This window comes from Solea senegalensis, linkage group LG14 (assembly GCF_019176455.1).
Source record: "Solea senegalensis isolate Sse05_10M linkage group LG14, IFAPA_SoseM_1, whole genome shotgun sequence".
Classification (NCBI taxonomy): domain Eukaryota; kingdom Metazoa; phylum Chordata; class Actinopteri; order Pleuronectiformes; family Soleidae; genus Solea; species Solea senegalensis.
The window spans coordinates 14,378,270-14,404,923 of NC_058034.1; the positions used below are offsets into that span (position 1 = coordinate 14,378,270).

General features: G+C 38.9%; 2 protein-coding genes across 9 annotated transcripts in view; both read left to right on the forward strand.

The window, feature by feature from the left end:
* Positions 1–360: 360 nt before the first annotated feature.
* Positions 361–4,327, forward strand: LOC122780488 (N-acetyllactosaminide beta-1,3-N-acetylglucosaminyltransferase 3-like). Of its 5 annotated transcripts, none has more exons than XM_044043468.1 (3): positions 361–405; positions 2,375–2,558; positions 2,793–4,327. In XM_044043468.1, the coding sequence occupies exons 2-3, from the start codon at positions 2,530–2,532 to the stop codon at positions 3,940–3,942; spliced, it is 1,179 nt and encodes a 392-aa protein (XP_043899403.1). In that variant the 5' UTR covers positions 361–405; positions 2,375–2,529; the 3' UTR covers positions 3,943–4,327. The 5 variants fall into 5 exon arrangements, with proteins under 5 accessions (XP_043899403.1, XP_043899405.1, XP_043899404.1 ...); XM_044043470.1 differs by having other exon boundaries at positions 387–405; positions 2,372–2,558; XM_044043469.1 differs by having other exon boundaries at positions 395–415.
* Positions 4,328–11,024: 6,697 nt separating this feature from the next.
* mast3b (microtubule associated serine/threonine kinase 3b) overlaps positions 11,025–26,654 on the forward strand; it is a 36,070-nt gene continuing 20,440 nt past the window's right edge. For 2 of the 4 annotated variants that reach the window (XM_044043807.1, XM_044043808.1), the window contains exons 1-3: positions 11,025–11,361; positions 15,536–15,625; positions 24,756–24,844. In XM_044043807.1, the coding sequence (XP_043899742.1) occupies positions 11,315–11,361; positions 15,536–15,625; positions 24,756–24,844 (226 nt within the window). In that variant the 5' untranslated portion in view covers positions 11,025–11,314. Of the gene's footprint in view, positions 11,362–15,535; positions 15,626–21,010; positions 21,462–24,755; positions 24,845–26,654 lie in introns of those variants that run through there. The other 2 variants (XM_044043809.1, XM_044043810.1) reach the window with 1 other exon arrangement.

Here is a 26,654-nt window from a genome sequence, read left to right on the forward strand (position 1 = left end):
AGGTATCTCTCTGACTATATGTTTAACTACGTAGAATTCCACTTTGAGATATCTACAACTACATTCTGAAATGTAATTCAAGATACCTAAAAAGGAAATCTTCATTTGAGGATAATTAAACATATCTTGAACTTGAATTATGACTAATGACATTAAACTAGAAACTGAAAACTGGAATTAGAGATTTCTATGACGACATGAATGAATTACAGATATATACTAACTTTAGTTTTGACTAGTAAGAATTAACTTTGGAGGTATTGGTTGCCAGCACAAACAGACACCACCCAGCATCATCATCATCATCATCATCATCACACCAGCTCTGAGACATGCCCACTGAATTCAATAGTACTCTCTGTAGCTTCAGAAACACACAAGAAGACGGAGCTGCTGCTTTCAAAGGTAAGGTAAGGTAAGCTTTCAGTCCTAATCTACTAATCCTGCTCATTTTATAGCTGTCCACAACTCCTGTGGATTTGCTGTGGACCATGGCAATGGACAATGGATGTTGATTGAAAGGAAAAGAAAGACTGTAAATGCCAAAAGATTGTTATTTTGAAATGGAAACTTACGTCCTCTTCTCAAATATGATTTGATTTCTTATGTATGATGTTTGTGTGTTGAAAGTTCAGAAAAAAAGTTTATTCACTTAAAAAAAAAGTTTGATGTGGGTTGCCGGGCCATAGTCAAGGATCCATATGCCTGTCTTTCATCGTAAACCTTTTGCACAAATCCCATAGACCTGTGAACTCACAGATGCTGGTCATATCTTCAGGGGCAGCTAAAATGCTTAATTATAGCATTTGAGTCTTGAGTCTTATTTACTTGATGAAGTCATGACAATATATGGCCGTATGTACTTAAAACGTTTAACGTAAAATTGGCATGTTATGTGTATTATCAAAAAAAACTGCTGATTTATTTGCATGTAGAATGGATCAGTACCACGGAGTATTAGGGCCACATTGAGAAAACATTTTTTCACAGACTTCGATAATAAAGTCATACATTTATGAGAATAAAGGCGTACATTTACAAGAATAAAGTAAATTTATGACTTTGTGTGATGCACATCAGCATCACACTGTCATAAGTATCAGGACTTTGAACAGTAAACAGTGTTTTAGCTTTAACTGGGTATCAGTAGATGCATCAGTGGGCCATTCAGAGGGGTTTTGTGGTTTCTCAAGAAACAGTCCAACTGATGATTAAGATTTTGGATCCAGAAGGAGTCGAGGTCCGGCAAGCACAGCGTCTCCAACACTGGTAGGACACCTGGAGAGACCCAGTCTCACCCTGCAGTGGACCAGTTGCAGCTATTTCCCCCTCCACAAAAGCAGCGATTTGCTCCAAGTCCGCCTGGTTCTTTCTGCGGAAAAGATGCATTTTCCTGCTCTCATCTTCTAAAACAACAGGCTAGAATATTACGTCATTATTCTCGTAAATTATGTGGCCCAAATACTCTGACGTAGATCAGGGATTAAAGCAAAAGAAAATCTTAAAAGAGGCCTTTTTTTCTGCCATGCAGTCGCTTTGCAAAATCTTCCATTTAAAAAGGAGTACAGTCGGGGGCACACATAACTTTCTTGAGTTCGGTAAAGTTGAAAAGATATTGACAGATTCTGACTTTCTGGTTCAATAACTTGTAAACAAAATGATATATAAACACAAGCGTGGTCTCGTCACAATCAGAATTGTGTAGTCAGAACTACAGTAACATTTTGTTGTAAGTGCATCGCTGAAAACACAAGCTCGACAAAAAGAATCAATAGGTTCATTGATCTTAACTGTAGTGTTACAGAAACCACCTCGAACAAAGTTGTACTTCCCATGGTCACACTACACCTATTATTTTGGACAATAAATGATTTCAAACAATTTTGATGAATTTTTACTTCAAATCATTTTCAATAACTTTGATACTGTACATTGTACAGTCACCAAAATCAACGCATACCAGACAGGGTATGTTCTTGTGCATATGCCCCAAGAAGGCCTCTGGTCTGGGCAGCACGCATGGGTCCTGCTGAAATTATACAGTGAAGAGATGGCAGAAGCCTGGTGCCCCAATCCATTACAGCTTTAACTCCTTTAAATCCTGCTGCAAGGTTACCTGTAACTACTGACCTTTTAACTAGAATTTTGCTCAAATGCATTGACAAACCCATTATCAGTCTATAAAAGTATTTTTGTCTCTATCCAGTTCTGTGTGGTTGTTGGTGTAATATTCTGTAAGTACAGATAATGTAGTCCCACCAATGGTGCACCTGTTGGCACCAAACATAACAGCACCCTTTCTGCATGTGATACAGGAGCAATTCCATCGTCATCTTCACATTCTGTTTCTCTCTGTCTCCTTGGTTCTAAGTAGGCTGCGACGGTTCCTTCTTAGCAGGTGACCCTCCTCATTCCTTACTTCATATGATCTCGATCCAACCTCCTGGAGAACTTTTCAGTTCCAAGCATCCTGGTCTTGGATACGCACCACATCATATTTGCCTGTGGATGCTGTGGACTTGAAGTGACATGGTGAAATCCATATTGTCTTGCAAACTGTAAGCCAACAAAATACATATGAAAGCTGAGCACAAACATAGCAATGTGTCTATTTTAGTTAAGCTAAATTGTCAAAAATAACACATTTCATCTGTTAAGATGGAGTAGCACGACAGTGTGGACAGTGCTAATATTCTGGATATTTTGACTATTACTGAAAAAGTAACTTCAATCATTTATTCCTGTCAGAGATTTGCTGATTAGAAATGTTTGGTTTGTTTTTTTCTCTGCAGAGATTCAAGGATGAAGAGATTCAGATGTAGAACTTTCTGGCTGGCAGTCAGTCTTGGTGTGTTGGTCCTCAATCTCCGAAGGAATTATAGTGACCAAACAAAGAACCTTCACAAATCGGACCACATAAACAAACGCATTTATGATGTTGAGAGACAAGAACAGGACAGTCAAATTAGACAAGAACTCCCAAGCCATTATGTCTTCCCCTGGCCAAAATGTCAAGAAAATACATCTGCTGCGAACGTCACAGATTTCAGCTCTCTTCCTAGTCGTATAAAAGACTTTCTGTACTATCGACACTGTCGGCATTTCCCCATGCTACTGGATGTTCCAGACAAATGTAGAGGAGCGGATAAATCTGCAGATGTCTTCCTCCTTCTGGTCATTAAGAGCTCCCCCGGAAACTACGAACGCAGAGAGGTACTGCGCAAAACCTGGGCTAAAGAGAGGCTACACAATGGTAAGAAGATTCACAGGGTCTTCATCTCAGGAACAACTGATACTGGTTTTGAAAAACTGAGACAGAACAAACTACTTGAAATGGAGCATCGTGAGTACAATGACATTCTCCAATGGGACTTTGTGGACACATTCCTCAACCTCACACTGAAGCAGATACTCTTCCTCGAATGGATGGAGAGGAACTGTCCAAATGCTCGCTTCTTGCTGAACGGTGATGATGATGTATTTGCCAACACAGACAACATGGTGGAGTATCTCCAAAGCCTCAAGGACAATGATGGAGGCAAACACCTCTTTGCCGGCTCTTTAATGAGTGGTGACCCCATCAGAAACCCAAATAGCAAATATTATGTTCCTGTTCAAGTCGAGATAAATTCATTCCCCATTTATTGTAGTGGTGGGGGCTTCCTCCTGTCTGGCTATACAGCTATGGTCATATACAAGATGTCTCAGTCCATTCCCATTCTTCCCATTGATGATGTTTACATGGGGATGTGCCTGGCCAAAGCAGGACTTAAGCCTTCTAACCATATAGGTGTGAAGACATTTGGAGTAAATATTCCCTCAACTAAATTGGATCAATATGATCCTTGCTATTATAAAGACATGTTATTGGTGCACAGATTCCTTCCACAAGCCACATTTCTTATGTGGCAACGAATACATGACTCCAACTTGAAATGTTAATATTTCAGTGTTTAGTAGCATGAGGTTGTAGTGGTGGCAGTATGCTGTACACAGTTCATCAACTCTAGGGTTGGTATCAGGTCAGAGGCAATTTCTTTCTTTATGCAAGCTAAGTTATCTTAGCATTATAAAATTATCGTCTTAATTCAATTCACACTTAGTTGACAATGACACCTGATCCTGATTCAGTGTTCATTATGTTCTTTTATTTCAATGGCACATCAAGATGTTGCATATTTGCATCGTGCACTTGCTCTTGAGACGTGTATAATGGTCTAACGTCTGTTGGTATTACTAAATCATGAAACACTACATTCTAACAGTCAGTCAGTCATCATCTAACCGCTTTATCCTCCACCAGAGGGTCGTGGGGGGTGCTGTGCCAATCTCAGCTACATCGGGCAATAGGCGGGGTACACCCTGGACATTTCGCCAGTCCATCGCAGGGCCACACACAGATAGAGACAAACAACCATTCACTCTCACACTCACTCCTATGGTCAATTTAGAGTGTCCAATTCACCTAATCCCCACATTGCATGTTTTTGGACTGTGGGAGGAAGCCGGAGTACCCGGAGAGAACCCACGCACACACGGGGAGAACATGCAAACTCTATGCAGAAAGGCCCTTGTTCCAACCGGGGCTCGAACCCAGGTCTTCTCGCTGCAAGGCGAGAGTGCTAACCACTACACCACCATGTGGCCCCTACATTCTACCAATTTTTCAGTAAATAAAAGATAGATGATGATTTGAACTCCAAGTACACAGTCCATTTTATTTGATTTCCTGTTTTATCTCAGACACAAATGTGGCAAGAAGTCAGTAAATACAACTAACTAAATACAACACTTCCAATAGATATTGTTCTTGTTTAACAATAAAAATGAAAACTCAAGACACTAGAAACACTGGACTCTTGCGAGATCAGGTGAACGTCATGTAGAGCAACCTGGGGAAGTATTATTCTGGGCCATAATAATTAAATGAGCACATAACGGCCCACTACAAGCACTGCTGTGTGTCCATCCGTACTGTGTATCGATATCAAACCACTCTGTACCAATGTTTGGACTGACTGAATAACTGATGATCTATTTCACCACACTGTACCCGTAGAAGCAACTTAAAAACGCCCAGTTTCAAAAAGTTGCTTGTGAAAAAATAATAAAATAAAAAAGAGTCCATGGATTTAGTTGAAATGAACCTGCACTGGTTAAGTGACTGGTCAGCAGACTTTAATTCCACAGCTCCACAATCACTGCTACACTGACTCTGCTGCCAAAAGATGTAATTAGCACGAGATGGCAGCACCTGTATACAATATGTTCTGGTGCCATTTTGTACAATGACTGCGGAGATAAGGCTTGCAAACTCAGTGTCATCTTTTAAATCTCTTCTCAAGTGAAAAACATCCAGGCAGGGCAGACAGTCACATAAGTGATGATCTGAAGTAAAATTAGCAACAGACATGTGATAAGGAACAACAAATTAACAGGAGAGAGCAGGATATATAAAGATCGACATAGTAACTTTTGCTTTAGCTCAGTGATTTATAGTAGTAGTACATTCAGTACTAGTACAGTATATTCAGTGGTTTATGTTAAGTTAAGGAAGACTTGGGCAAATGTTCTGTACGTACACTCAACAAAACTACACGTGACATGCACACATGAATAATGTGAAATAAGATGAGTGTTTATTGAGCAAAATACAAGTTAAATGTGCAATGAAGTGTGGAAGTGTTGATCATGTTACTGATTGTGGCCTGTGGAATATTGGTCCATATTAGAAATAAGCCTTTTGTTTGCATGAAAGAATTCTTACACATTTTTCCTTGATTTCATGGAAAATGGTAGCAAAAACAGAAGTGTTGCATCTATATTTTTTGTGTGTCAGTCTAAATTACATTAAATTACATGTCATTTAGCAGACGCTTTTATCCAAAGCGACTTACAAAAGTGCATTTAAACATTTGGGTACAAATAAGAGCTAGAAGTAAGTAAGAGCTTCAAGTAGATCAAACTATGAAGTGCTAGTCATAAGTGCGATGTACAAGTTTGTTTGTTTTTGTGTTTGTTTTTTTGTCGTCTTAGTCGAGGTAGAGTCGGAAGAGATGTGTTTTTAGTCGGCGGCGGAAGATGTGGAGGCTTTCAGCTGTCCGGATGTCGATGGGGAGATCGTTCCACCATTTGGGAGCGAGGACAGTGAACAGTCTCGAGTTCCTCGAGTGCCTCTGCGATCCTCTCAGTGAGGGCGCAGCGAGCCGGTTTGTCGATGCAGAGCGGAGTGGGCGTGCTGGGGTGTAGGTTTTGATCATGTCCTGGATGTAGGCTGGACCGGATCCGTTTGTAGCATGGAACGCAAGCACTAGAGTCTTGAAGCAAATGCGAGCAGCTACAGGAAGCCAGTGAAGGGAGCGGAGGAGCGGTGTAGTGTGGGAGAATTTTGGTAAGTTGAAGACCAGTCGAGCTGCTGCATTCTGGATGAGTTGCAGAGGTCGTATGGCACACGCAGGGAGACCAGCCAGGAGGAATTTGCAGTAATCCAAGCGTGAGATGACAAGAGCCTGGACCAGGACCTGTGCCGCCTTCTGGGTTAGAAGAGGCCGTATCCTTCGGATGTTGTGCAACATGTATCTGCAAGATCTAGCTGTTGCAGCAATGTTGGCAGTGAGGGAGAGATGGTCATCAAGTGTCACACCCAGGTTCCTTGCGGTATGAGAAGGAGTTACCACAGAGTTGTCGAGGGTGATGGTTAAATCTGTATGGTCCTTTTAAAAAGAATGCGTTCTGTATATTACATGATTATATCCTTTTTGTCAGCTTGACTACTAATTGAATATTGTTTCAAAAAACACCAATGACCAAATTTCAGTTTGCTTACTGACTTCACTTTTTTTAATTATTATTTTGAAATTAGGGACAACACACATTAATGAACATTCACGTGTAAATGTGCCAAATATTTGAAATCGATCACAAATTTAAAAGACGATCAGTGATCAAAATCACTTTCACTTCAAGAAATGTCTGAATGTGATTCCACAATCCATACACGGTCAGACATGAATGTAAACTGCAACGTGACTGGTGGGTGAAGGCATAACAAAGACAAGGTGGTAGTTAGTTGTAGTGTTAAAACTTTGACTTGTGCAGGGATATTATAATGCTAAAGGTTTACTAAGTCTTTTTTTAGTCTTTTTTTTTCTTTTATTTACTCTAATATTCTTTTGTCTCCACATTCAGATGAAGGCATGAGTCAAAATGTGTTTGTGTGCTTTTTTTGTCTTTTAAAACAATCTGCGAGTGCCTTGATTTTTATTTTTGTCATGGATTTCTATATGTTTCTCAGACAGAATCACAAATGTTGTTCAATTACTATACTGTATAGGCTATGCTTAAAAATGATTACTGAAATAAATAGATTTTATAGATATAAGTGTATTATTTAAAAATTAAAAATGTTGTTCTACATTGATGCTTGCTCAAACATTACCTCGAGTTGAAAAATGTTGCGCTCCACGTTGTACCATGTGTAATCTGCATTCAAAATTCAGATCTCACTCGTTTACAACGAGTTCCGGTCAAATGACGTATTTCATTTCAAAATAGTTCTCTCGTGTGCACGGACACATCGGAGTAGAAACAGGAAATGACGTTACACTGTAGGTTTCTGTCCAATCAGAAACAAGAAGTGTTGTCCCTATCCTTTCCGTAATCTGAAATGTAGTCGTGTTTTCTGAAATGTCGTCGTATTTTCTGAAATGTTATCGTGTTTTAACCGTATGATTGGCATATCCAACTGTATGTTTTTTTTAACTACAGAAGATCAGTGGGCATCACGCCAACTACAGAAGCCACATACTATCGCCTTGGACTTAGACTCACTTGCCATTTGCTGAGGAACACATGTTGAAGCAGCGTTTTAGCTTAGCATAATCTCACACAGTATAGACAGAGGGAGGCACGCACACACAGTGGTGGAAGGAGAAGAGCAGGAAAGCATGTATTACCATGGTAACTGAGACATCGACTCTCCTATTAAATGCGTATCTAACGGGGAAAAAGGCAATCAGGAATGGGAATTCCTTGAGGATGATTTTTTTTTTCTAGATTGATTATGATTCCAAAAACATGCAATATGGGGACGAGGTAGACTGGACAATCTAAATTGACCATAGGTGTGAATGTGAGCGTGGATGGTTGTTTGTCTCTATGTGTCCCTGTGATGGACTTGTGATCTGTCCAGGGTGTTCCCCCGCCTTTCGCCCTGTGTCAGCTGAGAGTTGCACAGTGCCCCCCGCGACCCTCATGTGGTGGATAAAGCGGTAGAAGATGGCTGGATTGTGATTCTACTGTTTCTACTGTAGGGTTCATTCTTAGTTTTGTTGCCAGCACTGTGTGAAAATCTGCTCAGCAGCAAAGAGCAGACAGACACGCAAAAACTTTGTAAAGGATGATGATGTGTACGGAGAAGGAGAGAAAGGAACGGGAAACAGAGTGGTGGAAGAAGAAGAGAGAAAGAGTTCCAGACATCTTTGTTTTTAATTATACCATAATGCCTCACATACATGACACGCAGTTCCCTGCAATACATATAATTTGAGAATGTGAGTTTGAACACGAGCAGGGATACACACCCATCCACACTCACACACTCTTGCACATTGACATTGATTTCATTCTCTCTCTAACCTGTCTTTTACAAATTGAAATTGACAGAAGTGTGGGTCTGCCTGCTAAGACCAGGTTTTGATCACCAATAGCAGTAATGATCAAACTAGAGTGTTTATGCCGGAAAGAGGGGACAAATACAAGCGCTCTCTATCTCTCTCTCACACACACACACGCACGCACGCACGCACACACACACACACAGTAGAAGTGATATGCTGCCCCCATCTGTCAGGAAGACCACACTGCATGTAAACGTGTTATTTCATGTATATAAAACTCTTTGTATAGATTATTCATCAGTTAAGAATTTATAATATTTTGATGTTGGTGAATATGGTTTCTGTTCAATTTTGTTGTTTTTTTTATGAAGAAAAACATTTAAATCATGCATTTGTTTTTATTCCAAAGTCAGAATTCTAAGATTAAAGAAATAGTCATAATTCTGGGGAAAAAAGTCAGAATTCTGAACTGCTTCTTGAATTATTTCCATCCCTTACATGCAATGTGGGGATTAGGTAAATTGGACACTCTAAATTGACCGTAGGAGTGAGTGTGAGTGTGAATGGATGTTTGTCTCTAGTTGTGTGTGGCCCTGCGATGGACTGGCGAACTGTCCAGGGTGTACCCCGCCTATATCGCCTGATGTAGCTGAGATTGGCACAGCACCCCCCGCGACCCTCTGGTGGAGGATAAAGCGGTTAGATGATGACTGACTGACTTCTCCCTCCTTTCTTTCTTTTTCATCCATTCTTATTTCTTTCATCCCCCTTTTCTGTCCTTTCATCCTTTCTTTCTGTCCCTTAACTTTCCATCTTTTTAAATCCCTTCTTTCTATTGCTTTAATATTTTCAGCCCTTCTTTCTTTCTCTCTCAGAACTGGGAGGTGTTTGTGAAACAACAGCACTGTTACAGACACTTTGTCTATTGAAATATACAAAAAAGTGAGATAAATGCAAAATATACATGTAAACAGAAACATTTAAAAAATATATAAAAATAAATAAAATAAATATATACATTTATATATAACTATAAACACAGCATAACTTTATTACAGTACCTTTTTACAAAGTGCAGATTCATAAAATACATATTTATGGATTAGTTTGTACACATTCTGCCAATAAAGCCTCCTAAATGTCACGCACTGGTCCTTTAACTTGACTGCAATCTTAAGTAAAGTATTTAGCATGCTTGAATCTACAGTGTTTCGGATTTTCAGCTCTTCACCTGTGTTTTTGTTTCATTTCTACTGAAACTTTCTTCTCATCAGTTTGTATCAAAGTTCAGATGATTTTCTCTCACAATTGAGCAGCATTAGCATTTTTGAGCATTAGTGCAGCCAGCAGGGGGCGTCACAGCCACTTCACCACATCAGCCTCAGCCACATGGTGGTGCAGGTGGAGAAGCAGAAGAAAAGGAGTGACTTTTTTCTTACATTATTATTATTGTTAGAGAACAAAAAAATTTTTTTCTTGAGTTTGAAGAAAAGTCGACTGAGTTTTGACTCTTTGATCTGAAAATGTTATTATTTTTCATTTATAATTAAGATACTTAAAATAAATAAGTATTTTTATTTTATTGGGTGTTGTTCCTTCAGGATTCATGAACAATAAGTGAAGTGTTTATTTTAATCATTGTTACGTGTAGCTAACTGCATTTTCTTCTCTGTATTGCTTTGCATGAAAAACTGCTTTCAGAAGAAAAGATTGATTATTTAACATAATCCTATATTTGTTTATTTATTTTATTTTTTACTTTAAGGCTGTAATATTTCTACCTCTTTATAATCTTTCTAAATGTCTTTTATGCCATTGTGTTTGACTATTTTCTGCTTTGTATTGATCTTTTTGGGTGTTTTTTTATAAAATAATAATAAATAAAACTATAGGTTGAAAATAACCTGGTCACTGTCATTGATTTTAAGTCAGTCTCACACACACACAGACACACAAACACTGAGAAACACTTGGTGTGTGGCAGCTGTCACGGTTTACAGTGAAGGTATTCCCCAGTTTCACCAGCAGCAGCCTGTTCACAGCTCTGCTGCTTCATCTTGTCTCACTGGCTGCACTCACACACTGGCAGGGGAATTAGGCGAACAATGGAGTGATGAAGAACATCGGGCATTTAGGTGTGATTTAGCCAAATACACCTGTTTATTATAATAAACTGAACAGGGTTGCCAGTCATACCTCAGTAGTTCCAGTGCCAGCAACCTCCTCCCCCTCACTCCTCCTCACCCAAACTCACCTCTGCTGGCTGTCAACCACCACCCAAGCCCCCTCCACAGACTAGCCCTCTCCTTCCCTCCCTCCCTCCCTCGCTCCCCACCAGTCACACGGAGGTTAGCGGTGACCCGTTGCTCCTGAGCTTTTGAGCCAGTCACTCTCCGGTGCGCGTTGGAGACGAGTGGGTTTCAAGACAAGCGGAACGCACAACATTTCCGCGGAGGAGCGTTTGTTTTTGTTGTTGTTTTTTAAGGTGGAGGGGATGTAAATGTTTGTTGCAGCCAATTACTCCGCGCGGAAAATCTCACTGGAATCTGCTGAAGCCACCGGTAAACGATACACAGTTTGACGGGTTATTTTTACCCACCGCAGCGATGAGTGACTGGAAGCCGGCTGTGAGAGCGAGTGGTACCGCGCTGTGGTAAGAGAGAGCGTACCCGGCTCTGTGTGTGTGTTCAGCGAGAATGAAGTCGAGGCGAGACAAACTGAAGATCCCCTCTCTGACTCTGGAGTAAGTTCTGCTTTCTCCCTAATAATATTAATTAGAACTAATAAGAATAACTTTATTTTCTGGGAGCTGCTGAGCTATCATGTTGTAATGTATTCAACGTTGTAATGAGAGTGAAATGTGTGATCAAGATGTTTGGTTTTTTTACCTCCATTATTTTCCACTGAAGCACTGAGACCAGATCTGCCTTGTGCTGCATTTGGGAAGAGGCCACTACAACAGCATAGAATAGAATGAATTGTCCATGGGAGGAGTTATTTGTGTTACAGCATCAAAATATACAGAACAATACAATAAGTTAGAATAAGCTAAATGTCTGTCATTATACTGTAAAACCATACCTTATGAAATATTGCAGTATTGTGAAGTTGGCAGTGTTGCCTTCTATCAATCTTTAAACCAAGTCGCCACCGAATGCAGGGAATCCAGTGAGTTTTTTTGGCCTTGAATAGTGTGTTTGCACAGTTTGTAGCAGGTTCAACTTGTGAAACCAAACAAGTGAAATAGCAATAGAATTTGCCAAGATGAGCACTTCAAAGTTAAAGCTTGAGGCATGTCAAATAACCCAGCAGTGTTGTTTATTTCCTAAAGACAATGTACTTACTGTGTTTTGCTTAAAAAAAAATGTATTCCATCAAACCATATGTTTTGCTGAGTTTCAGATGCATATTATGTATGTCATGTGAATGCTGCTGTTTTGTTTTCACCAGCTAGTATGATATGCATGAAGAGCATGAATCACATGTTCAGCCTCACAAGACAAAAGACACATATGCCTTTAAGACTTTTGAAATGACTATGTATGTATATATATATATATATATATATATATATATATATATATATATATATATATATATATACATACATATATATGTATATACTGTATATATATATATATATATATATATATATATATATATATATATATATATATATATATGTATATATATATAAATACATACATTTCATTCTCATGAATGCTAATCTGTAATTCCTGTCAAAGGACATGGCTTCAGGCTTATATCCACCCACGCATCCCCTAGAGAGAGAATATCGCCTTTCTTGTGGGAAGGGAGGGGGAAGCATATACCTGCAGCCCATTACATGCTGAAGGCGTAGGAGCTCCCTTCTCACAACACCATTGTCTGATCCCTCAATCTGCCTCCAGTGTGGATCATCTGAGCAGAGAATGCACTGTTTACACTCCATTTTCTGTTTTTAGGCACTGTTGCTTCTTCTGATGCAGAAGAGGTTTCAGACAAGGGAGGGGCTCAGAGTCTCTGTGATTGTTGCCGATGGATGCATTGGTCTGCACTCTCAAAACTGTGATATTTAGCCTTCTGGTGGGGGTTCTGGGGTTCTGAGTTCTCTGGTTTCCTCCCACAGTCCAGAAACATGTAGATTTGGGAAATGAACACTCTAAATTGACCGTGAGTGTGAGAGTGAATGGTTGTTGTGCTTGGTGTGCGTGGTCTCAGCACGACCTGCACACCAGAGTACAGTTATTTTGCTTTTCCATTAGCGATTGTACCTGGTACTTTTTTAGTACCTGCTCTGGCGAGGTTCCAAGCGAGCTGAGCCGTTATTATGCGTGACATTGTCGGACTGCGGTCCACTTATTGTCGTCAATGGAAGAGTCATTCAACTCAAGAATCAAAGCCGACAATCCCGAGCTGAAGTTCAGTTAAAAAGATTTAACAGTCCTGAAAACATGCGTTAATCTCCAACATTTAGCAAGGAAATGTCTAAAATATTAATAGTGTCAGACGGAGTCTGTGCTCATAATAGCACATTTAAAGTTTGCTGATGTTTTTCTCAGTGAAGGACATTAATATGGAAGAATATCTTTCATTGAGTCAATCATTTTGAGCAAAATGATCCTGCTGACAATTTGCTGTATGGAAAGGCTGTAGCTGCTCCTGCACTCCGTGTCAGTGTCTGTGAATGACCTCAGCATTTGAGCAAATCAGAAATTTAGTGTGAACATCGCCGACTGAGATCTTCTACTTCTCTCTGGGCAGGAGTGGCTATGTTTGTGTATTTATAAAACTGGAAATCACAACCAATAACTCACTCAAGCAGCACCCAGACCTTCGGTTTAGAGAAATGTGGGACAATATGTGTCAGGACTAAATTCAATGAAACAACTTGTATTTGTTGTGTAATTATGAGGTGACACTAAGGAATAAGGAGTCTTTGCACAATGAATAGTTTTTTCCTATTACCACCCTCCCTGCATTACTATGACAACACATTCATTAGCTGTGTGTTTAGCACTGAGAAGCCTCTACAGTGCAGAGATAATAGCAGCACTGTGGTGCCCACAAGACAGAGCATATGAGCAAGGAAATCAATAGAAAACAGCTTCAGGACTGGGTCACCTTAGTGAGAACATGTATATTTTTGATGTACAAATTGTGCATTTGGATGTGAAATAGTAGATAATATTTAGTTTAGGACCATAAGTGATATTTTGTGATAAACATTCTATACATTCATTGTACAAATTGTAAAAACTAATCATTTAGTCAAATAAAAACAAAACAATTAAAATAATTTTGAGTTTTCCAGCCTTTTACGTGTAGTTTATGTGTATATAATAACGTGCATTAAACAAAGTTGTGATTCATTTACCAATTTTTGCATTACCCTTTCAAAAACATTAGGTATCACTGAAATTGCAATACAGTCCATAAATTTGGTATTGACTTATTTTGGTCGTGATTGTCAGGAAGTTTGAAAAACATTCATCATCATGATCAATTTTCATTCATATTTGCATTTCTGTAAGCTGTGTGAAAACTCCAGTGTGTAACTTGTGTTGCCTTCCACACAAATAGCCTTGAATCCTCTCTCTATCGTAATGCATGGGATATTTAGAAATCCTGTTTGTCACCCAGAAGTGACGATTCTCTGTCGACCGATCAATAGACTGCAGTGTGTCACTGGACTACGCACCTCAAAGGAAAGATGCTAAAAACGGTGCAGACTGGTTGTTTTCTTTTCTCCTTCACAACATTTGACAAATAATGGCTTAACATATCAGACTGAAATGGGTCTAACGTGTCAGAGGAACCGCTAAATGTGTGCTGGACAGGGAAACTTCCTGTGTGTTGACATATATAGCTGCTAACTTCCTGTGGTGTAAAAGGTCACAAGATTTTATTTGTGTTCAGTTATGCCCCATTCCCACAAAAAAACAAAAACTATTTAATCCCATGTGTCTATAGATCCAAGTGAACACCTTATTGGTCCGCTTCAGGCCATTAGAATAGCCTCCAACCATGAATACTTTTAGCATACCTTACTTTTTATAACTTGGGTTAGCGCTCAATCCCTTTTATTTCATCTTCATCCACCTCCTACTGTTGTATCCTTCATTTGAAGGACTTGGAGGACACTAGTGCCAATCCCAGGTGACATAGGGCAAAAGGCGAGGTATACTCTGCACAGGTCACCAGTCCATCACATGTCCACAGAGAGACAAACAACCATTCACGCTCACCCTCCTCGCCCACCTACGGTCAATTTCGAGTGTCCAATTTGCCTAATCCATAATTCTTTTGGAGTGAGGGAGGAAACCGGAGAAAACACATAAGGGGAGAACATGCAAACTCCATGCAGTTGTTTTAACAATCTGTCCAGGGTGTACCCCGCTTATCGTGCTATGTCAGCTGAGATTGGCACAGCGCCCCCCACGACCCTCACGTGGAGGATCCATCCATCTTTGATAGAAGATGGATGGATGGATGGAAGTTTGAGTTTGACTTTTGACTGATTAGCAGCAACTGTAACATTGCCAAGGTGCTCCATTGTGCTGTTTTTCTTTTGTTTTGTTTCTGGCAAGGTAGTGGCATCACAATTAATCACAAGCTTGCCTTTTTTTGTCAGGGATTTACCTGGGTTCACAAATCCCAGGTATACCTATTCCTTTTAGTGTGAAAGAAGCCTTGGTTGCATCCAACCTCCTTGTAATATACAGTGCCACCAAAGAGGCGGTAGCAGCATCAGCATCAACCTGCAAACAGACAAGTGTCTGTCACCATCAGCAGCTAGTGAGAAGCTTGCATCGACCTCTAATCCACAGCAAAAGCACTGCTGCTCACTGTATGACAGACGTGACACGCTGAGTCATCGCGCTCATACATGTGAAAAAATGTTTTTTGTCTTACAGTTTGTCGCCCACTTGCCAGAGCCCCACCCTCCTGAGCCCATGCAGCCCCTGCAGCCCCTGCAGCCCCTTACAAACCCTTCATCCGTGGAGGTAAGACAGGCACTTCCGATCAATATGATATTAATCAGTCTTTAAAAAAATTTAAATGTATGTAATCATGGCACATTTTGAGATCACATGAAACAAAAGGGGCTTCAGACACCGAGAGTTGTGGGGTAAAGTCAGAAAATGATATGCTGTAGAATTTTCATAATGAAAACTAAATTCCTTTTAAAAAAACATGCTTCATATTTCACATAATAGTGTTCAAAAATATTTTTTTGTAACCTTTGGAGGAAATGAATGGCTTTCCAAGTACAGATTATTGAACCAAAATTAAAAATGGAATAGCTCTGAAAGGGGAAAAAAGGAAACAGAGTTGTTGTTGTTTTTTTGTTTTTTTTTTATTAAGATGCCTCTGTTTCACCAGTAAAGACCTCTCATTTATTAGTTGTCTCTAAGTCTCTGTTGGTTGCCTGGCAACGGTGCTGGGAACTGTGGAGGAAGGCAACACTGCAAACAGAGGCGGCTACATCCAGCATGTTTCTGGATGTGTGAGCGGTGCAAGGCTGTCAGCGTGCAGTAATGAAGCCCACTTGCTTTTGTGAAAAATTAGACTGGCAATGCACACATGAAGACCTGAACACAACACATGTGTTTTAATCATGCCACAGTGCAGCAGGTTGCACGTTTGTTGGCATCGATCCAACAAACGGCACCACCGATTCCCACCCACTGTCCGCCACCCTGTTGTTTCACTACACAGATGTGATTATTGTCTGGCATGAGGTTCTGAATTTCTACATTGTTTACCTGTATCAGCTTTGACTGTGATCTTTCGGATATTTTTACAACTAACATTGAAATGATCTGCTGAGAAAGTGGTGCAGGGTCCATACTAAGCATATGGTATTGTGTATGTGATCTTCATGGTATCAAAAGAAAGCATGACGGTCATGCAAACAGCATGAATAACTGTCTATACCAATGCAAACCTCACTTTATCAGCCAAAGAAATTAAATACGCTACCCATAAATGTGTTTATGTTAGTGTGTGATCATTTTAAAATGAAAATTGTTTGTTTATTGTAGCCTTAGAACGTGCCTTTATATGTACTTGATTTATGGATGTTATTGTCTTGCCAGCAGCGCGAACAGACGTGCCTTTCACGTTTTGAAGCTCTACTCTCATAAACCTGAGGCATAAACCAACGAAAAGGGAGGAAACTGCAGAGTGATAGAGTGAAGTGAGGAGAGACTTTTGGAAAACGTCGACATCTTTTCTGTTATGCAAAGGCTGATGTACTTCACTGATGCTCTTTGGAAAGCGATTAGTGAGTGGAGCGAGTCCTCTCTTTGTTGCACTATGCAGTCTCACCATAAGATGTCACTCATTTTTTTTAATACTCATCTTTATAGAATGAGGAGATGCAACTCATAATTGTTTTCATTTTTTCCTTCCATTAAAAAATTAGCCGCTTTAGTGCATAAAATGTCAGTGAGGACAGAAAATAATCACATTTAAGAAGATGAAATTACGGAGTTTGTTGATTAAATTGATGCGCAATGATTCCATGAGGGGCCACACAGTTGTGTAGTAGTTAGCACTCTTACCTTTGCAGCAAGAAGACCTGGGTTGGAACCCTGGTCTTTCTTGCATGGACTTTGCATGTTCTCCCCATGTGTGTGTGGGTTTTTCGAGTTCTCCGGCTTCCTCACACAAAAAAAAAACATGCAATATGTGGGATTGACCTGTGAGACCGAGAGTGAATGGTTAAATGGTTGTTTATCTCTAGTTCTGCGATGGACTGGTGAACTGTCCAGGGTGTACCCCGTCTATCACCCTATGTGAGCTGAGATTGGCACAGCGCCCCCCGTGACCCTCCTGTGGAGGATAAAGTGGTAGAAAATGGATGGATGGATGATTCCATGAGCTCATTGGCCTCCTGTAGTTACTGTAAGGACTAATTTAATCTGAATTCTATATGTGTGTATATAGTGAGAAGTAACTGTTTGAAATTACAAACAATATATTAATTCATTCTTAAAATGTTGTTTGAGTTTGACGTAGAATGAGCAGGAGGTTTGCCAGAGAAAAATCAAATGCTATATTTCTCAAAGGTCATACTGAAACTTTTAAAGTTAAAAGTGCCTGTGGATGTAAAGACATATTTTTGCACAAGACATGATATGCACAAGCAATCTTACTGGTGCAACAATGGATGTCTATAGGCTATTGTTCGGGACTCCTGTTACAAAGAATTATAACCAGGGTTTCCTAGAGAGGGATGCATCCTGCTCAAGAGTGTGAAAAATGTTATTTTTAAATGTTATATTGATCATTTGTTAAACTTGAGACTAGTTACAGTATTGATTGTTGCATTAATTAAGGCTGATGTGGAGCATGACAGAACAGACCAGGTGGGAATCAGGATTTGATGACATGATTGTCATAAAAGAAACTTCATACAGTACTTAACATATTTATTACACTGCTTGTCATAAAAATGAGAAAACATAAATATTTTAGAAATCTTTCAAAAACTTGTTTGAATCTAAAAATGTCATTGTTGTTTATTTGGCAAATAACAAACTGAATTCACCTTTTTATACCAAATGAATCAATCAGAATTAGAATCAGAATCAGCTTTATTGGCCAAGTATGTGAACACATACAAGGAATTTGACTCCGGTTTTATCCAGCACACGCTGTACATTAAACGTAAACATCAACATAACTCAACATACATTCAACTTGGAAGAACAAAGAACAACAAGAACAATAATTTAAAAGAGTGCAGTAAAAAGTGAATAAATAAGGTGTCCAGAGGTCCGGTCTATTTTTAGATATATATGTTTATGTATATAAAAGATAAGGTGCAAAATAGTGAATAATAATCAAGCATAACATTCAACCACAAAAACAAACTTTTCTGTTCAAGAATGCCAGTAAATAACTGTAATTTGACATCGTAATCAAGAAATAATAATGTCGTTTTTTTTCTGAATCTTTGTAAAACAGCATTTGGAAATGAATGAATAACAATAATTATTACATTTTAGCACTACAAATACAATTCCGGTTAAAGAGCTTCTCCATTAGAGAAACATAAAAAATTATTTGGATAATTACCGATGCTGTTAATTTAGGGCAACTGTAGCTTTGGATGATGGTCTAGTACATTTGTTAAGCACTACATGTGCAAAATTCTGATGACAATCATACAAAGCATGAACTGCATCAAACACGTCTCCAAATAATATTGCAAACACAGCAGCTAACCAGCTGTATTTAGGTCGAAGGCATGACACAACTACTTTTGTTCTTGGTTTTCCAAATCCAAAATTTATGGTATAGTCTGCACTGAAATCATCACTTAAAAATATCATTTGTTCATTTGAAGCGATCAAATAAGATTGTTTCTTTTGTTTGCTCAGTTAACTTACTGACGGTCTTGTCGGGTCAGTCAGGGGCCAGTCAAGTAAAAAAAATGCCAAACTTTTTTGGGAAAAGCAACAGTTGCAGTAGACGTTATGAGCTCATATCATCAATATACGTATTTTACTTCTTCTGTCTTTTATCCATTATTCTGTACAGCACTTTGGTCCACTATGTTTGTTTTAAAGTGCTTTACAAATAAAGTTGGATTGGATTGGATAATTTCAAAATATAAGTGGTTGTTTTAATATGCAACAATAAAAAAAACATTTTTATGATGCAAAATTAATCTATTCATTTAAAAATAAAAACATATAGAAATGACTCGTTACTACTTGATATTGTTTGGAGGGCCACATGAAATCGATTGGAGGGCCCCCAGGCCGCCACTTTGAGACCCCTGGTTTAAACCAACAGCATCTCATGCTGCTTTCAAATTCTGTGGGAAATTGCCGCACTAGTATGAATAAGAATGAGTGACTTAGGTGAAGATAGTGTTTCTATGGCAATGGTTGTGACTATTTATACCCTGACCAAACAGTCTGCTGCTCCCCCCCCAAAAAAAAAGAAAGATAGGGTTGTAATATGAAAATGCACTATCGTAATATGTCAGTCTAAATACATATTGTTCTCATGACATACCGCATTATTATTGTCAGTTTTGTGTTATTGAGGTGCCCTGAAATAAAAAATGTAAACAGTAAAATTCACACCACTTGCTTCACACAGTGGTATTTGTATTCAGCACCATCTGGCACTGAGTACCTTTACTGTTGGTATGCTGTCATGAGAGTACATCAGATTATTCAGATTAAAAGACTCATCCAACAGAGTAACTATCCCTGAAATCCAGTTTAGCCTGTAACGGACACGTTTCTATTGTACTCTTAATGCAGGGCGTGACCCTGATGAAGAACAGCAACAACACATTTGTGAGTCTTTCCATGATGCGGCTGTGAATTCACACATTAGTGTAGTATTGAGATTAATGTAATCACTACAGTACTTTTCTTGCACAGTGAAAAACATTTAACAACAACATAACAATAACAACGGCAACATTTCAGCAAACACCATTGCAAATTTGCAACTTGCAAAACCAAAACAGCAATCGAAAGCAGAACGAACAAAAACAACAGCGTTGCCAATTGTTGTTTCATGTTTTATATTTTATATTTTATATTTATATTTTATTTCTAAAATTGTGATTCTGTGTGTTTTTATGGATGGGTAATGGTTGGGGGCTGTTTTTCTGTTAGTTTTTTTACACTCAATTTTGCCAAAGGAGGCAATAGTAGACCCAACACCTTTTGTTACATGACTAAAACTCAGTTTTTCCTTCTGTCTCTGCAGGCAGCCATGTTATCAGTATCAGTGATTATTTTTGGATTATTTCTTTAACATTATTGCAATATTAAAATATACCACAAGCAAGTTGTAGCCTAAAATGTACAGTGTGTACAATTTTGCTACATTTATTTATTATCTAGAAAATAAAAAAAAATATGGACTGGCGATCTGTCCAGTGTGTACCCTGGCTGTCAGCTGAGATTGGCACAGGACTTCTGCAGAACAACTGTCCAATCACAGAAAAGATTCACCAGTGTGCCACACGTTTGTGACGTCAGCTTCTCAGTACCATAATTCCTAAATTGTTGAATAACAGATATCGAAAGAGAGTTATCTTTTCAAAATAAATCCAGGTGGCATGAATATCATGATGGTCAATAGAGACAGATTCATAAAGATATCGCAATTCTACACTGATTAAATAAAAATGGCGGCCTCTGTAGAGCTGACCCTGCTCCTGATATACTGTACATATAAAACGCTCATTCGGTGGTTCAAGTATAAGTATTGTATCTTTCATTATAAATGAAAAAAAAAAAAAAAAACATGTCAGCTGAATTTTACACACCTGACCTTTAAAATGAGGGAGACTTTTTGCAGCAGTTTGAAGGCGAAGGTAACAAGCCGCACTTGAACGCAGCATCAGTCTCCAGCTTCCTCACACACACACACACACACTCAGCAGAGTGTGTTGGCCAAATTAAAGTGAGCTACCGCTGTTGCAGCTGCAAACACGCCGATATGGAGACGGTGTTTGTGGGAAAGGGCTGTAGCCAGAGAGTGGCCCGGAGGATGTAACTGTTGCCCCGGAGTCGCTGGGAACGATACTCGGTGTGAATACAAACGGAACGACCGAGATAGAGGGACCATGGTGGGCAGAGCAGCAGCAACAGCGGCGGCGGTGGTGGTGGCGCCGGCGGCGGGATGAGCAGGAGGGTTTCACGCTGACCCCTAGCTTCATATCTCTGAAATCAGAACCAACTTGTGATAATTAAAGGAAAAACTCTCAATCATGTCGGATCCGAGTCACTGGTCTGCGGTGCCGAGTCAGAAAAAGTCCCATGCTGTTCCCGGAGCGTTGCTAAAGCGCTCAAAAAGGTAATCATCATGATGTGGCACACAAAGCTAGTTTCCTTTCGAAACGGTTTGTATTTAGCGACTGTTTTTGTTTTGTTTTGTTTAAAAAATCATCACGCAGCAGCCAGTCTGTCGCAGCTGGTTTTCATTTGGTGTCAATGCTATTGTATGTGAATTTTCTGTGGGATATAACAAATTAAGCTAGCCCCCTCTCTGTGTTTGTTCACTGTTACCCGAGAGTTTTCATACACAGCCTTTGTCCACAGCCAATGACATGACTCAAATGGACCACGTTATTTTTCAGGGGAAAATGAAAACCCGCGAATGAAACGCTGCGAACACCAGTCAGACACAATGGTGTAGCTTTGTTTTTCAATGAAATATGTGGTTGTACCATCGCGGTAGGTCTTTGAAACTAGCACCAGTTCATAGTTCATCAACAAAGGTGGATCTGTATGACACTGTGCTTTATTTTATCTTCTCACCAGTGGAACATTGTGTAACTCAGCAACTCTTTAGTGTGAAAGCATGTATATTTGTTTGACAAAAGTAATTGACTATACGTTAATATTGAGGCTGTTTATTGGTGAAATTCTAGGATACAATACATATCCTGATTTAGGGGTGATGATATGATATATTGACGCATTCATTCTATATGGAAGGTGATATATTGCAATTTCAATACCCCCAAGAAATACAGAGAAAGAGAAAAAAAACTCTCATTAAAACTAACCATGTTTGCGTAAACATACATTTTTTCTTTGTCTTATAAGATTAGTGGAAGCAGTCAAATGGCTGAAAAACTGCTGCCAACCAGCACTCAGAGGCTTGACTATAACACAAAACCACTATCAAGAATATTTACTTATCAATTCAGTGCTGCAAAGAATCAATACGGTTTTACGCCACAACTTATTTTGACATTTTTGCGCATCGATATTGTCTTACACCCCTATATAATATCTGTGTCACATTTCCATGGTACTGTCATTTTAATTTAATCCATGGAACTGTAATTTTACTGTGAATCTCTAGTTTGTGCATAAAAGAAAAAGCAGAATTGAGGAAAGATGGGTAGACCGATCCTTTGTTGACCGTCACAGATCCTCGACGGTATCAGGACACTTTTGTCCTTGCAATCTTGTGAAACTGACCGCACTATTACAAGCTTTTGTGCTTCTTTATTATTACTGGTGGCGGTTTGGTGTGTTTGATAGAGGCTGGAGGTCTGTCATGCTGATTTGACACTGAACTCAATTGTGGTCTATTCATCATGGATGTAGCAGTTAGTCATCACTGTCCATTTATTCATTTATTTGCCTTCATCAGCGCAACAGTTGAATCACTTTCCCAGAGTTAATCTTCAGAAAAAGGCTTGTTTTGTCTCGCCAATCGAGACAAGTCACTGGAAAGTGGCTGGAAAGTTCTGCAACTTATGAATTTTCAATATGTTTAGTGTTTATGAGTAATGTATGTTGTTTGTAAAAAATGTAATATTATTGACCTAAAGATATACACTTTAAGAGAATGCAAGTGAAGTAAATAAGGTAACTGTCACATTTGACATTTTTATTTATTGTTTTTACCTCTCTTGGGAACCTGGAGTCATTGAAAAATCTAATTTAATGTTAATGGACTAAGTCTGTTTCTTCTGTTCAGGACCAGAGGATTGCGCACACACAAGTTGTGGACATCTGTGGCTCCAGCTGGGCCTGCTGTTGCTGTCACTGCACACACACACTCCCTTCTGCTTTGCTTCTGTTGACGGGAGGCTCCCTCTTTGTGTTAAAGCTATCATCAGTCTTCATCTGACATGGCCATGCTGGTGTTTCATGCTTTTGCCTCCAGATTACAGCTGTGGTTGTGTAACTGTTTCTGAAGCCAGAGCTGCACTGGTGGTGGAATTAATCTCATCGAGTTCAGTCTCAGCAGACAGAGACTGAGATCTCGGGGGTTATTTTTTTTTTTTTAGATAAACTATAAGCCTCTTCCGTGCTAGACCATATGGTATCTGGGTTTTTTTTATAGCTCATGTGGAAACTGCTTGGTGTTCCCTTTGTCACATACTGAATATGATGAGTTTAAATGTAACTACTGTATACCTAGTGCTCCTGCATTTTGGCATTCTAAGATAACCGCATTATTGCTATAAACATTAAAATTTTAGTGTGTTGTAGAATCCAATTCAGCTCAACAATTTCAAAGTGATGTCAATTCCTATAATGTTTAAGTTCAGAGAAGTTTGGTATTTTTCATCATTCTCTAAAGATTACATGGACATAGTTTGACATGCTCTGACTGAAAAAAAACAGAAGTACACAAGGAACGAGTTGATATTATAAAGCCTTTCAGCATCATAATCCATAAGAGCTGAAAAATTATAACTTGATAAACTGACCAACATATAATCAGCCAATGGTTTGATAGAAATTGTCATTTGTAGTTATGTTTCTTTTTCACAGGTAACACTGAGCATATTATATGTGGACATGTTGTCCTTTGTAGAATTATATGAAAAATGTTGTAGCCATAAAAGAGATAGAGTAAAAAAGAAAAATATAAAAAACACAAATATAGTGTGTTTTTTAGTGTTTTTGGCAGACCTGTGAAGTTAAGGACACTTCAATTTGGTTGACACCTTGTCTTAGGAAAAACTGGTTTGCTTATTCAAATCACATGTCAACAAAGAACACACCACAAGAAAGTTCTGGTAAACAAACTTTATGTTCTTTGTTCAATCTGGATTTGTAAATGGAGCAAAAACAAAAAATTTTCAATACCTGTGTATTTAAGTATCAACACATTAAAAGTGTTCATTATAAGTGTACGGAAAGCTAATAGTATGATACAGGACATGTGTTTTGTTCTCTGCTACAACAGTCAAACATTTTTTATTTGCTGAGTGTTGCACGGCATTAGATAAGCTACACACTACACCACAATGTGTAAACATTATTTGATAATAATAATAATAAGCATAATGATGAGAAATAAGGCTGTGTCATGCACAAGGAATAATTGATTGCAATTGCAATTAAAAAAAGTTCAACTCATTTGGCAAAATACCCTGAGCAATAAAAACAATTCCGTCCAGTCTTGTGTAGCCAAGTGGAAAACTGTTTTATCCTGAAAGTCTTTGCAAAACAGATGACTAGCACAGTTATCATAATAATAATAGTAATAATAATAATAATAAATAATAATCCTTCCAGTTTCAAGAGGGTTCTTGCAACCTTGTTGCTCGAACCCTAATAATAATATGTGTGTGATGGCTTTGAGGCTGTTTATTTATTTCTCTTGTTCATATTCCAGCTGTCGCAGCAGCAACAGGAAGAGCCTCGGTGTCGGGACACCATCACCCACGCTTTCCCGGCCGCTGTCTCCACTCTCTGTCCACACTGGTGAGATCCATATGAACATTTTGTAATTGTTAATCCCAGCGTGTCCCAACAGGAGCAGGTGTGTGTTCAGCTCCTCCACGCCCTTAGTGTTCCGTAGGAGAGAATGTTGCTGAGTTTTACATGATTTGAAATCAAATTTTTAAACTCTAACCAGCTTTTTATAAACATTCAGATTTGGCAACGTGGTTCATAATACATTTTCCTGTCGGGTGACAAAGTCGAAAGAGTCTTTGGTAGCTTTTGGCCAACTTGCCTTCCTCCCATGCTCAAATGCAAGATTAAGCTTGTTCAACTCTCAACTAGGGCAGAGCGGTTTTATATAATTATCTAATTGCGATTATTTTGACTGAAATTGTGATTGTGATATGAGAAGGAATAGTAATGTTTTCATAATCTCATTTTCATTTGAAGAACACATGATTACTTTGTGATATTTGTGCACATCTGTGAGAAGCAAATATCTTTTCTTCAGTCTGTAGCATATGATGTGTATAGGTAATGAACATTTTTTGTCTAAAATGGTAATTTAACACATTTAGAAAATCTCAGTAGGCCATATCAGTCTTACTTTTAACCTGTATGTAGCACCGCTGCCATTGTCTGCCATACACTTGAGCATGTTCAGATATTATGTATTTAGATGTTGTATATCTCAGGATGTGCTTAATTGTACGGTGTTAACTCACCGTGGTTGGAAGAGTCGGTGTGAAGTAGAGGGAAGAATAGACGGAGGGCAAAAAGTCACAAGTGTAACATGAACCAGGATTTTGCCAACAAGAATTAGGGATGAGCCAATATGATGCTCGGTTTTGACATGGGTCCCATACAAAATCGCTTTATCAGTAGCGCTTTATCAAGTAAAACATAAAATGTGATCTGTGAACCCTTAATATGACCTAAGTGATTCAATGAGAACAGAAAACTTGAGTGAGTGAGTTAGGGCTGCAGATGGAAGCAAATACATTATCACAAATGTCTGCTAAGTGTTTTTTTTTAGAGAAGACAGGAAAGGCTGTATTGAACTGATATTGGTATGTAGTCATTCAAGGTTGTGATATCGGTATCAGACACAAAAAGGGTGTCAAGACATCCCTAACAATAATAAAGAAATGTGCTCTTTGTTATGTGATTGTACTGCAGATGCTTAAATATTTTAATGCAAAACGATGGTGAGCTGAAGTTGAACCAGTAGCACTTCATTTTCATTATTCATCAGTTATTAAAAGAACCATAAATTGTGATGATACTGATACTGTAAGTCTTAGGTGCAGTCTAACGTTGACATTTGGGAGACAAAAAATACATCAGCCACTTATAAACCAAGAATTTTGTCTCTGTTTTTGTGGTATATTATTTATAGTGAGAGGGACATTTTACAGTTGAGAAATCCTCATCTTGGACAAACTATGTAATCTCTTGTGGCATTTATGTACTGTCATTCCATGTCACAAACAAATTCACAGAAAAGTGTACTCTACGATCATCACTCAGTGCTGGTTCAGACATCTTCACCAACCACCAAAACCACTACATTTTTGCCAACAACTGTGACATGAATGGTTGTAAATGAGTAGTTTAAACTTGCGGGTGTTCAGAATTTACACCACAAGTGCAGAGAAGTGTGAAGATAATTAAAGGGCAGGACGTCTGCTTTTTTAAATCAACAATGGGACATGCCGTTTAAGCCTCTTAACGGCATGAAGCAGCTGCACTGTATGAAAAGAGTTTTTGCTCAAGAGCTCCTCGTTCTAGCAGTATGTGCCCGTGCTCCCTTTTGAACTCAATCAAGCTGAGGATCATAGAGAGTTAT

Excerpts from the sequence above, each read along its gene's own strand:
- LOC122780488 (XM_044043468.1), top strand. The coding sequence starts at position 2,530 with ATGGTGAAATCCATATTGTCTTGCAAACT. Across the intron at positions 2,559-2,792 it reads TCCATATTGTCTTGCAAACT|AGATTCAAGGATGAAGAGAT; the intron begins GTAAGCCAACAA and ends TTTTCTCTGCAG.